Source organism: Strix uralensis, chromosome 1, assembly GCF_047716275.1.
Source record: "Strix uralensis isolate ZFMK-TIS-50842 chromosome 1, bStrUra1, whole genome shotgun sequence".
NCBI classification, from domain to species: domain Eukaryota; kingdom Metazoa; phylum Chordata; class Aves; order Strigiformes; family Strigidae; genus Strix; species Strix uralensis.
Genome location: NC_133972.1, coordinates 80056237 through 80068201, shown reverse-complemented (window position 1 = coordinate 80068201; position 11965 = coordinate 80056237). Strand labels below are relative to the sequence as shown.

Genomic DNA, 11965 nt, shown 5'->3' with positions numbered 1-11965 from the left:
ACCCGGCAATTAGGACCCTGAAAGGGGAGACTCGCCGGGAGGTGTTGGGGGCGCGGCGGGAGAGAAGGGGCCCCGGCACGGCCACCGGCACCACCGGACCCCCTCCTGACCCGCTCGGCTGTTTTTCTCCGGTTTGCCACCATGCGTCTCAGCGGAGGGCTAATTGGGGGATGTGCTAATTGCGGAGAGATGATCCGTTAGCAATTCACCCTCACGCGAGGGTAACTCGAGTCCACTAACGAGCTGGAAATCGCCCCCTTATTACGGAGTTTCCACTTTCTTCCGAGGGGTGAGGAAAAGCTGGGGGGTCCCCTCCCACCGTCCTCCGACGGACGGACCCCGTCCAGAGGCCGGGAAGGTGGGGGCCGCGGCGGACGCCATGCCGGGGGGTGCCGGGCCTGGGCAGCTCCGGGGCAAAGAGGGCTGCCTGCCGCCGGCGAAGGGTCCCTAGGCCCGGCCGGCGGAGACGGCAGGCTGCAGAGCCCCCCGCACCCCAGCAAGGGCTCCCTCGCCCCTCTCTCCTCGGCAGCTGGCATTTCGTGCTATAGGAAATCGTAACAGCAGCGCCTGACCTCATGAATATAGAGATGTACACAGAAAAATCAATTTAGGTCTAGTTCCTCCGTGGGGAGGGAAAATAACCCAAACCATTTGCTCTGCTCTCCAGGGTTTTCTTTTTCTTTGGTGGTGGTGGGGATTGTGTCTAGAGGGAGGGCAAAGGAAAACGAAATGCAAGCAGACCTGTGTCTGCCGAAGCGAGGCTGAGCTCTGCATAGCCCCCCCCCCCCCCCCCCCCCCCCCCCTTCCCAACACAGGCATAATGTATTTTATCATTAAAAAATCAACATTGCTTCCAGTGGTAAAGGCGCCTGGCTCCAGTTCCTGAGCGCATTCGTTGCTGGGATTCAATCCGTTTGGGAAATGCAGATTGGCTTGCGACCCACTGTTTGATTTATGAACTGTTACATTTGCTATTGCTTACACATTACATTGCGGACCTTGGGAAGGAAGGGGAGCAGGGCGAGGGGGTGAAGGAGAGCGAGACCCTGCCACCCTACACATTGGCAAAGGAGACCTATTGCGCAGGCAGCGGCTCCCCACCGAAATAAATCAACTCAAACAAATTCGCGGCCCCTACCTCCCCATCACCCACTCACCCACCCACCCCCGGTCGCCAGCTGGGCTCTCGCCTTAAAAGCAAAAAGGACGTGTTTACTCTTTGATGTGCATTTCTTTATAAAGGCATCAGGCGCCTATAAATAGCCGAGGTTAGAGCAGCTTCTGCTGCGAAATCAATACCCCGTCCCCCCCTTCCCCTTGCTCCTTCGGCTGAGCTGCCTTATTAATTATGAAAGGGCTCCTCTGCGCCCCGGCTTCGGCTCCGCAGCCTCCTCCTTAATGGTGGTTCTGCCCTCCCTCCCTCCCTTTCTCCACCGGGGCTCCTCCGCGCCGCTCCGCGCCCCGCGGTAGCCCCCGCGGGACCGCCGCGCCGCCCGCCCCCCGCCACTGTGCGGGGTTCCCTGCGCCGGCTCCGGGCAGCTGGGAAGCGGGGGTGTTGCGTTTTGGGGTTTCGGGAGGAGGAGGAGGAGGGGGGTGGGAGGATTTATAGCATAATTTTAAGAAAGAAATGAAGGAGGAAAAAAAAAAAAAAAAAAAAAGGAAGGCTCCGACTAACCAGTTCAGCCGCTCTGTCCTTGTTTGAACTGAAATTGCCACGTTCATCAATGGATCGGTTCGGGATTTCGCCTTCCTTGCCTTAAAAGCCCTGTATTTTCCAATATACTCTAGACATATTTTATAAAAAGGACGACACCCTCATTTCAAACAATATTTTTTATTTTATACTTCTGTCTATACTTTGTAGCAAATCTTTTTTTGTTATTTTTTTGCTGAATTGACTTTATAATAAACTTTTGTTTAAATTACATTTTTCTTCTCTTTTAAAATCAAGGCTCTTTTTTTTTTCAAAATCATTTTGCTGTTGTGGTTTTTTTTTTTTTCTTTAGGTTTACATTTAAGCCCCCTTTTTGTGATCCCTACGGTTGGATATTCAGGTATTTTACTCGTATGTGTAACATCTAAAACAAAGAGGAGGAAAAAATTAAAGGCAGTGAATTCGGAAAGATGCCTTCGAACAGCAAGTAAAGGTAAACTCTCAGAGATCTGTTAGCAGCATTCCTTCACTCCTCCGAGCATTTAGACACGTCTTTCTATTGTTTCTTCCTTCCATTCTTGCTTCCTCCTTTCCTCCCTACACTGTTCGTTTCCCTCTCTCCCTCGCTCGCTCGCTCTTTTTCCCTCGAGGAAAAATGATCTTTTTTATTTTTTAATTTTATTTTTTTTTTTTTGCAGTGGAATGACCAAAAAACAAGCGACTGTGGAGGAAAGATGAGAGATTGTGAATTATTCACCATATGCTTCACACGTGGACATCTACCTTGGATTCATCGCCAGTGCCTTTTTTTGTCTGCGTTTTTGTTCTCGCCTCGCCCACTGCCACATTTTTAGGGGAGCCCGTGGCCCGCCGGGAGGTACCCGGCCGATTACAACCTTAGCATTAGGTGGCCCGGAGCCGTTCCTGAGATTGCTTTTGCACAACGAGGGCTCGAGTTTGTATTTTTTTTTTTTTTTCTATTTTTGATTCGAAGCGATAGTAAAGCTGAGGTCCGATTTGGGCTGCGCGCCGCTGCCTGTTTGGTAACATTTGGCAAATAAAACACAAAAAATAAAGGGAGAACGCTTCCACAGTCCTACATGGGTGTTTCACCATCAGCAGCCACCACCACCACCACCATCATCATCAACCACAGAAAAGCACAACGTCCCCAAAGCAACGGATGGACACTTCCTCTAGAGATCCAGCACATGGAGGGGGGGTGGGTGTGAGTGTGCTCGCCCCCCTAGAAAGGCAGCCAGGTCACTAGGGCGGCCCACAGAGCCGCCAGGAGCAGGGGCAAAGCCGGCGGGAGGAGGGACGGGGCCGCGCCGCTGCCGCCTCCGCACAGTTCAAATAAGCTGCCTTGGAAATCGAGGTTTTTGGATTCCCGTCTCAATTTCTCCCAGAGATCTGTCGCTCCTTCCTGGCAATCGGTGAGCGCTGTGAGGGTGCAGACGTGGAAATCATCCCAGTACCTGCAGGAGGGGAGAGCAGCCGGCATCAAAACAGGCACGCACCCACCTTCCCGGGGGAGGGGGGGGGTGTGACACGACACACACAGTGCCCCCTCGGGCCCCCCGACCCCCCGACGGCGGAGCTGAGCGGGGACATGCCTAAAAGGGGGGTTGGCGCCCGGCAGGGAGGAGCCGCCGCCTCCCCCGCCCTAAAACCCGGGCCCAGCCCTCCCTCACCCCCCCACCCGAGACACCGGTTTCTGGGAGGGATCCTCGGCCCCTCGCCTTCCCCCGGCTGCCCCACAGCCCGCCCCGGGCTCACGCTTCGCGCTGGGCACCGGCTCCCCGGCCAGCTCCCGGGGGGGCTGCGGCTGGCGGTGGCTTCGGGGGTCCCCCTTTCCCAGCCCTGCCTTCGGCACCGGCCCGGGCTGGGCGGGATGGTGCAAAAATTGCTTTGCTGGGTCTCTGCCGGAGGGGGTCTTTGCCTGATGGGGGGAGAGGGGGTGAACCCCGCGGCTGGCAGACACCAGCCTAGGAGCCCACGGTCTCGTCCCGGGAGTTTTCCGTCACCGGTGGGAGCGGGCAGGTGGGGGTGGGAAAGGCATCGCTTTCCGCGGGCGGGAGGCGGTATCCTGGAGGGTCCCCGTGAGGCGTTAGAAACCCTCGGGAGGGATCCCCCGGCGCGGGAGGGGACTCTGACTGCAGGGGCAGGAAAGGAGGAGGAGGAGGAGGAGGAGAAGAAGGAGGAAGGAGCATCCTCCTGGGCGGCCGGCACCTGCCCGCGGCGCGGGGAGCGGCGGGAGGGACTCCTCATCCATGGCCAGGGGGCTGTAGGCAGCGAAGGGTTTCTCCTTCCCCGGGCAAATTCCCAGCTGTTCCCACAGGATTTTCCTTTTACTTTCATTCCCTTCTTCACGGGGCCTGGCCCGGGGTTTGCCGCCGAGGCAGGACCCGTCCCACTGCCCCACCTGGGGGGGACGGGAGGACCTTCCCTCTCCGCGTCTGGGTTATGGAAAAGCACCCCGAATCTGCCCTCTGCTTCCTGTTTCCCCCTTGCCTCATGGCAGGCGCCTGCAAATTTGGATCTTGATTTTCTTCTTCTTCCTTTTTTTCTTTTTAAAGTAGTCCTACAGACTCTAATTTATGAGCACTCTAAGCTGGTTGTAGACTCCCAATGTTTGCTACATTTGTAATAAATAATGAGATACTGAGAAGCCAGAGTCTGAGAGTGTGCCTCTCCTGCAGTATTTCTGCTGTAATTGCATCTCCCAAAGGAAAATTAAATCTTTCCCCATCTTCTTTCAATACACATCCCGGCACAGGGTGAAGGCAAACGGGTGGTGGGCGGTGGTCGGGAAAAGGGGTTTGCTTGGAAAAGAGGTACTTTTTACAGGTCGGGACCACTTCTGGTCTGGCACTCCAGGGCCAAAGGACTTCATATTGGGACGCTGCTGCCCCTGGGTATTTATTCCTCATGCAGGACACAAGGTAAACCGCAACCCAGCACTTAACAGTGAGGTGCCAGCCTTGGTAGGTGCTTGGCTTAGAAATCTCTAGGCAGGAAGAGGAGAAAGGACGGTTAAAGACTCTTTTTCTTTTTCTTTTTCTTTTTCTTTTTCTTTTTCTTTTTCTTTTTCTTTTTCTTTTTCTTTTTCTTTTTCTTTTTCTTTTTCTTTTTCTCCTTTCCTTTCCTTTCCTTTCCTTTCCTTTCCTTTCCTTTCCTTTCCTTTCCTTTCCTTTCCTTTCCTTTCCTTTCCTTTCCTTTCCTTTCCTTTCCTTTCCTTTCCTTTCCTTTCCTTTCCTTTCCTTTCCTTTCCTTTCCTTTCCTTTCCTTTCCTTTCCTTTCCTTTCCTTTCCTTTCCTTTCCTTTCCCACCTTCCCATTTCACGTCCTTCGTTTTCTGATTTTCGCGGAGCAAAATGAGAAAAAAACTATCCCAAACATATTTATGTCTAAGGACCTTAACTCATTTCTAACTATGATTTTCCTTTTTTGTTTTGTTTTGGGTTTTTTTTCGGCGGGAGGAGTTTGTGCTGGAAACGGGGAGATGGGAGAATACCCTGTGCAGCCGGATTTCTTTCTTTTTTTTTTTTTTTTTTTTTTCCCCTCCCTTCCAAACGTTATCGAAAATGTCCGTTTCTGCCTCCCTGCTCGGGACGGGAGACCCCGAGACGGGGCGGGCGAGGCCGGAGCTGGCGGCTTCCCGGCCACCCGCAGCCGCCTCAGGTTTCCCTCCCCTGGTAAGATCAGCTGCCCTGATCTCTGGGGAAAAAATACCCCAAATTTAGGTCTCCTCCAGCTGTCCCAGTTCCTCCACCTTCGGAGAGATATTGGGAAGGAGGGGAGCAGGAGCCGATTTTGGAAGCCGAGCTATTTTTCTCCCTTTATTATTTTTTGTTGTTATTTCCTTTTTATCATTATTATTTTTTCCCCCTTCCTGGTTGCCCCTTCCTTCTCCCCTCTGTGCCAGGAGAAGGGCGAAACTGGGGGGAAATGGGCTGCCCCCGGGGTCAGGGGGCCCGGGCGGCGCAGGGGGGTGGCGGGAGTAGGGGTAATTGCCCCCTCTGCCGCGGGCCGATTCATATTGTGGCCGGGCTCTTTCCTTTTTAATTACATTCTGTTTTCTGAGGATTTGCCTCCCCAGCGACGGCTGTCCCCGGGCGGGGTGAGCTGCCTCCCCCCGGCCTGCCTCTGCCTTGAGGGCCCGGGGGGGACCCCGAAGCCTGCCGGTGAGCGGCGGTCCCAAAAGCAGCAACAAGGAAAGGGATAACCACCCCCCTGCATCTAATTACAGCATCCCAGTGCAAAGCAGGAGAAGGGAAAGAATACGAGCGAGGAGCTAAGGAGGGGAGGGGGGGGGAAGAAAAGAGAGAGAGAGAAAAAACCCTAACCACCCAGATTCACGGAGGGAAAAACTAAAGAAGACATTGTAAAATCTCCCTCCAGACTTCACTGCTACCCCAGCCCGGCCTGTCCCCGCTTGGAGGGACCTCGGCGCGGAGCATCCGACCCCGGAGCACCAAACCCCGCGTTAGATCCGCGTCGTCCCTTCCCACCGCCACCAGCCAGCCTCGCCCCCCTTGCCCAACCCCGGGTGACACCCCCCTTAGTCCCGTTCTCCCCCCCGCGGCCCCGAAGGAGAGAGGAAAGACCTACGCGCAGATCGTTTGGAGATTTCTCTTGTCGTCCAGGTCCTGCGGGTAGTTGGCCATGTTATCGCCCAGCCGCAGCAAACAGTCCGAGAAGCCCCTAAAGACCGCATCGCACCGCCCCGCCGCTCTCACCGCCTGCACCAGGTACGCTGGGGGGGCAGGGGCACAGGTCAGCTTTGAGGGTCCCGCCCGCCCCGGCCCCCCGCTCCACCGCCCCCCCTCCTCCCCTCCCCCCCCATCCTCGCTAAAGGTACGCCCCGCCGGGCAGCGGCGATCTGGGGGGCGGGGGGGGGGGGGCCGGGCCAGGGACGCCACCGGGCACTTGGGGACACGAGTCAGGTGCTTTTCGCCCTTTGCCTTTTTTTAGCGCCGGGGGTTTCGGTGCCCGCGGATTAACCGCGTTGATTTCAGTCTTCTTTTTTTTTTTTTTTTTTAAATTTCTTTTTTTTTGAGGGGCGAGGAGGAGGGGAGGGGAGGTGAAGATGCGCTGCTGCTTCTCCCCGGACTCGCTCCTTTGTTAGAAAATTCCGCCCCGAAGCAGCAGGCGCGTTTCTCCGTACAAACACCGGCGCACACGCAGGCACGCACACGGCTCCTTCTTGCCCAGGTGCCCTGGCAAATATCGTGCGAGACGCAGCGGGAAAGAAAATAAAAATAATAATAATAATAACCAAAAAAACACTAGCAAAAGCTGAGCTAAAGACACGGCGAGAAGCGGCCCGAAAGCCGCGCAGGCAGCGACGGGGGGCGGCTGCCGGGGCTCGGGGCGGCGGGGCGGGCAGGGGCAGGGATGCCTCCCGCTCCCGCACACCCGGGCACCCCCGGGACGGTGCCGGCAACCGGCACTCGGCCAAATACACCGGTAACAAACACAACAGCAACCGCCTCCAACGGGGAAAGAAAATGAATTACGGCCTGCGGGAGACGCGCCCCCCCGCCTCTCCCCAGGACGGTGTCCCTGCGTCCCGTCCCGTCCCGTCCGCCCGCGGGGCCTGGCCCGGCAGCTGCGGACACGCGAGGGGGGTGGGGAGGGGGTGTTGGGGTGGGGGTCCCCTCCCGATCCGTGCCGCCAGGGTGTGTGTGTGTGTGTTTCCTTGCCGGGCCCCGGTTACAAGCTAAATGGCTGACTCCGAAAAGAGACTGTTTCGACCCAGATCCCCCTCTCGCCGTTTTTTGATTCATCGCTGACACGACTTGGTGGCCACTCCCCTCCGCGCGCACACACACACACACACACACACCCCGGCACCAGCCGCCACATCAAACCCCCAGCAGGTTACAGACATTGGCCACGGCAGGAAAAAAATCCAGGCAAACACACAGCGGAAAACCGGGGGCCGTCCCCAGGGTGAAGCCGTGCCCTGTAAAACCCACTCCGGCCCACGCCGGCAGCTGCACCGGGAAGGGGAGGGGAAGTTGACACGAATTTCTCGGAAAACGTGACGGGGCTGCGCTGAAAATATGGGGTCCGGAGCGGAGCCCTGCCCCGGGCCGGAGTGTTGGGGGGGGGTCGGGTGTGGGAGCAGCGGGGCGCAGAGCATCCCTCCCCTCCCAGGGGCGGCCTGGCCCTCGGTGCCCGCCGCACAGGATGCCCCCGGCCCAAAGCCGCCCCAAACCCCACCAATAATAATAAAAAAAACCCAAACAAAACCAAACCAAAAGCAGACAGACGAGGGTCCCGCCCGGTTAAACGACAGTGGGATTCCTCTTGAACTAGGTCGCTTGTGCTTTGCCGTGGCCCCGACCTTTCCCCCCCCCCCTTTCAAAGACAAGAGTGTGCAGCAATTTGCAATGCAGCAGGACCGCAGTAGCCATCCGTACCGGATCGTGCTCCCCCGCGCCCCGAAACCCGCACCCCGTCCTCTCAGTCCGCCTGCCCTTTAGCTGCCCCTGGTCCACCCCTCCTGTCCCTGGGCGCCCTCCCCCGAGACTCGGTCCCCTCGCACCCCCCCCTCACCCCGGTCACCTCCCAAAATGTCAGGGATTTCGGACAGCTCCAATCCCCTCTGCTCAAATAAATAGATAAATAAATAAATTTTTCCCTTTTTTTTTTTTTTTTTTTTAAAGCCCCGGTCCATAGACATTTTTGGGAAGGAGCCGAACATCCATTTCACACGAGCCGTTCCCGGGGACGGGGCAAAGGCAAATGGCCCTTCGCAAACCCCACACCGGCAACCAGAAACTAATTTCGGGGGGTTTGGTGGTGGGGGGAAGGTTACCCGAAATACCGAAGGAGGAGCAGAGAGGAGAAAAGCCCTCCACGAGCTTCAAAGCCGTCCTCTCCCAGGGCACCGCAAAGCGACCGCACTGCCACCATCTCCGCGGTGTGCAGCAATATTTGGGGGTAACTTTCCGAATTGACTGCTCATGGTCACGCCAGCCCGGGGACAGCGATTCCCAGCGGATCTAGCTACCTTTGGAAATTTCACAGTCAGTAAAATCCTCCTCCCTCGGCTGAATCAAATAAACACAAATGAGAGAAAATCCTCCACCTCCAAACGAACGAGCAAACAAAAAATGCAAGGGCTGAAATTAAAGGATAACATCCAAATAATGCCTTCCCCCTTCTTTCTCTGACAGTACAGAAAATGGCCTTCTGAAGAGTTCAGCCTCATTTAAAATGGAATGGTAATACGAATGGAGGGGTTTGCATCGTATATCCACATTTTCCAGAGGTCAACATTTCATCGCAATTTTTTTTTTTTTTCTCGATGAGGAAATGTTCAAGGCATTTTGCCTCCTTCTTTCCTCCCTTTCTTGTTCTCCCTCCTCTTTTTTTTTTTTTTGTTGTTGTTTTCTTTTCTTTTTTTTTTTTTTTTTTTTTTTTTTTCCTCTTCTTTCTTTTGGTACCCACAAAATGCTGCAGAGATTGTCTGGAGAGGAGGGTGACCGAGCAAAAGGATCTCTAAATAGCAACGCCGAGCATTTTTTTTTATTGTAGCAGAATTCCTTTGCAGGCAAATATTTTCAAAGGTCTCTTCACACCTGGCAATCTGTTTTAATCGCGTTTTAAACACTTTTTAATCGCCCTTTCCTTGAAGCCCTGTTTTGGCTCATGTTCGAGAATATACATATTCAATATATAATATTTAAAATTTGCCTGTACAGGACCAAAGTGGTCAATAACTTGGAGACTGTTTAATGTCTGTAACTCAAAAAATTTTCAGCGAAGAAATGTTGAATAAAATGAACCTGAGAGCAAATCAACAAAAAGAACGAGCGAAAACCCCAAGATATTGAACAAAACCAGCCACGAGCACACAAAAACACATACCGGCTTGGAGGGAAACCTGTTCTATTTTAAGTAACCTAGCATACATAGAAATTTTTTGGACCCGCTCGTTTTTTGACAGCGGTTCTCGGAGCACAAAATTAACGATCGGGCGGTGGGACTTCGCGATTTTAAAATAATTTTCATTTGTTTAATGCCCACTTTCGGGTGGATTATTTTTTTAAGTTAGGTTTTGTTTGGTTTTAGGCTGCTCTGCAAATGGGAAAGCCTCCAAGTTCCCAAAGGGAGCCTTTCGGTTGTCCCCCTGATTTTCTGCAAAAAAAACTTTCCAGCTAGATCTCTCGCAAGTCATTTTTGGCCGGTCCTTATTTCTCTGTCCCTCGGGGAGGGGGGTGGAATTCTTGGCACTGGACTCCCCAAATTGTCGGTGGAAAGGAATGCAGGGGATATCCGAAAAGCAGGTACAAATGCAGCCGTTCGTGGGGACGGAGAGAACAGGAGGGGTGAAAAGGAGGAAGAATAAAAGGGGGGGAAAAAAGAGGAAGTATGAACGAGCATGCACTGATTTAGGAAAACGAACAACAAAAGTGATTTAAGAGGAATAAGAAATCGACTCCCTTTCCTGCGGACCCCCCTGCCGTGGGAGCGTGAAGAACCGCGAATCCGCCGCCGGGAAGGAGGCAGAGGGAGCGGGGAGCGGGGAGCGGGGGTCCCCCCGCAGCCCCAAACCGCGGCCGTCAGCGCAGGTTATTTCGACATTCCGCTTCTGCATGCATCAGCCGGGCTTTGGTGCACACAACTTGGTACCGAATCTGGCAGTCCACTTACCTATCTGTACAGCAAGGATCAGAGAAATATATCTGCCGTTCAACTTAAGTCCCATCCTACATTTAGTAAAACCATTTGCGGCTGCAGATCTTTAAATAGTTACTTTGGAGAACGTGGGGGAAAGCTGAAAAATAGGCATTGCCAACAAGTTCCGAGCAGCGGAGGACTTTGCAGACAAGAGGGGGGAGACAAGAGGAGAAGGAGAGAAAGAGGGAGGCAGAGGGAGCGGGCGCGGAGGACTAGCTGGGAATGGTTCGCTCCATTAGGAGGGGGCGGAGGAAGAACAGCCTCACGCCCACCGCCGGCCCTGACGCGGGGGGATGACACGGACCGGGGTTTTTTCCCCCCTTCTTCTTTTTTTTTTTTTTTTTTTTTTTTTTTTTTTTTTTTTTTCCTAAATGTGCACCTTGGAAGAGAAACGCCATTTATAGGCATCACAGGCTGGATTTATCCTCTCTCCCCGTGTCCCCCCGCCCCATTAATTGACGAGAAACTCCCCCCACCCCCCGCCCCGCGCTCCTCCTGCCCCGAGTGGCGGCTGGGGGCGGCAGCCGGGACCGTCCCCCCGGGGCGGGAGGGACGCGGGGGCGAGGGGGAACACGCACACACAGACGCACACGCGCGCACACACACACACACACAGACACGCACACACGCGCGCGCGCGCGCACACACACACACACATACACACACGCAGACGGAGGAGCCGCCCCCCCGGGGGTGGGGATAGCACGGCAGAAACCCCCCCCGCCCCCGGGCCGCCCCGTCGGGGCTGGCCGGCCCGGCCCCCGCGCTGTGGAGCAGGGAGGAGGAAAGGGAGGTGCAGGGGTACCCCTCCCCCTGCCCGCCCCTCCCCCACCATGACGTCACCCCCAGGCTGAGGAGGGGAGGGGGGAACGGGGTTGTGGGGGGGAGCTGGTCTCTCCCGGCCCTACTGCCCGTGCTCGATGCTGGTGGCGGCAGCCCCAGTCCGGCTGTGGGACTGCAGAGGGTGGCGTGGGGAAAGGGCTGACGCGTGGGGTAGCCCTGGGGAGCCGCAGTGGGGCCGGCCTGCGGCCGGGGACCACCGCACCCCACCCTCTGGGGACAGGCTACAGGTGTGGCAGGGCTGGTGGAAGGGATGGTGCCAGCCGAGGCTACGCGGAGCTCTGCCAGGGACCGGGCTTGGTCTGGGGTGCTCCTGCAAGCCTGATGCCTCCCGGGACCCTCTTCGAGGCCATCTCCTCCAGCAGCGTGAGAAGAACTTAAAAGTGCCAGCATGGGCTTCTCCTGGTGCAGCCAAAACCCCATGCTACAGCCTTCCCATTGGGATCTTCCACGGCAAAGTTATTCCCCCCAGCCCAGCCCTGACCTTCACCAGCCACCTGTAGCACCTCCAGGAGCCAAAGGGGGACTGGTTGGAGTGACTTTTGCTCCTCCAGGTCCCAGGTGCACCCCTCTCTGCAATCCCACTGTGCTGGCAGTGCTGCAGGGTCCTGGACCAGCTGGACTACCAGTTGGTCCCTCTCTTTTACTAACCATCCATGACAATCCTCAGACCTCCATGATGGAGGGACAACAGCTGCCAGGCTGGGTCCCCATGATCCCCATGGGTTGCAAATCCCTGAAGCCCACCAGGCAAGGACAGGGATTGCACGGGGTT

General features: G+C 55.6%; 1 protein-coding gene across 1 annotated transcript; it reads right to left on the bottom strand.

Moving 5' to 3' along the window:
* Positions 1 to 1818: 1818 nt before the first annotated feature.
* NRN1 (neuritin 1) lies at positions 1819 to 10949 on the bottom strand. Its single transcript, XM_074872521.1, has 3 exons — positions 10324 to 10949; positions 6268 to 6412; positions 1819 to 3132 (listed from the first exon to the last, which is right to left on the bottom strand). The coding sequence occupies exons 1-3, from the start codon at positions 10376 to 10378 to the stop codon at positions 2901 to 2903; spliced, it is 432 nt and encodes a 143-aa protein (XP_074728622.1). The 5' UTR covers positions 10379 to 10949; the 3' UTR covers positions 1819 to 2900.
* Positions 10950 to 11965: the final 1016 nt, after the last annotated feature.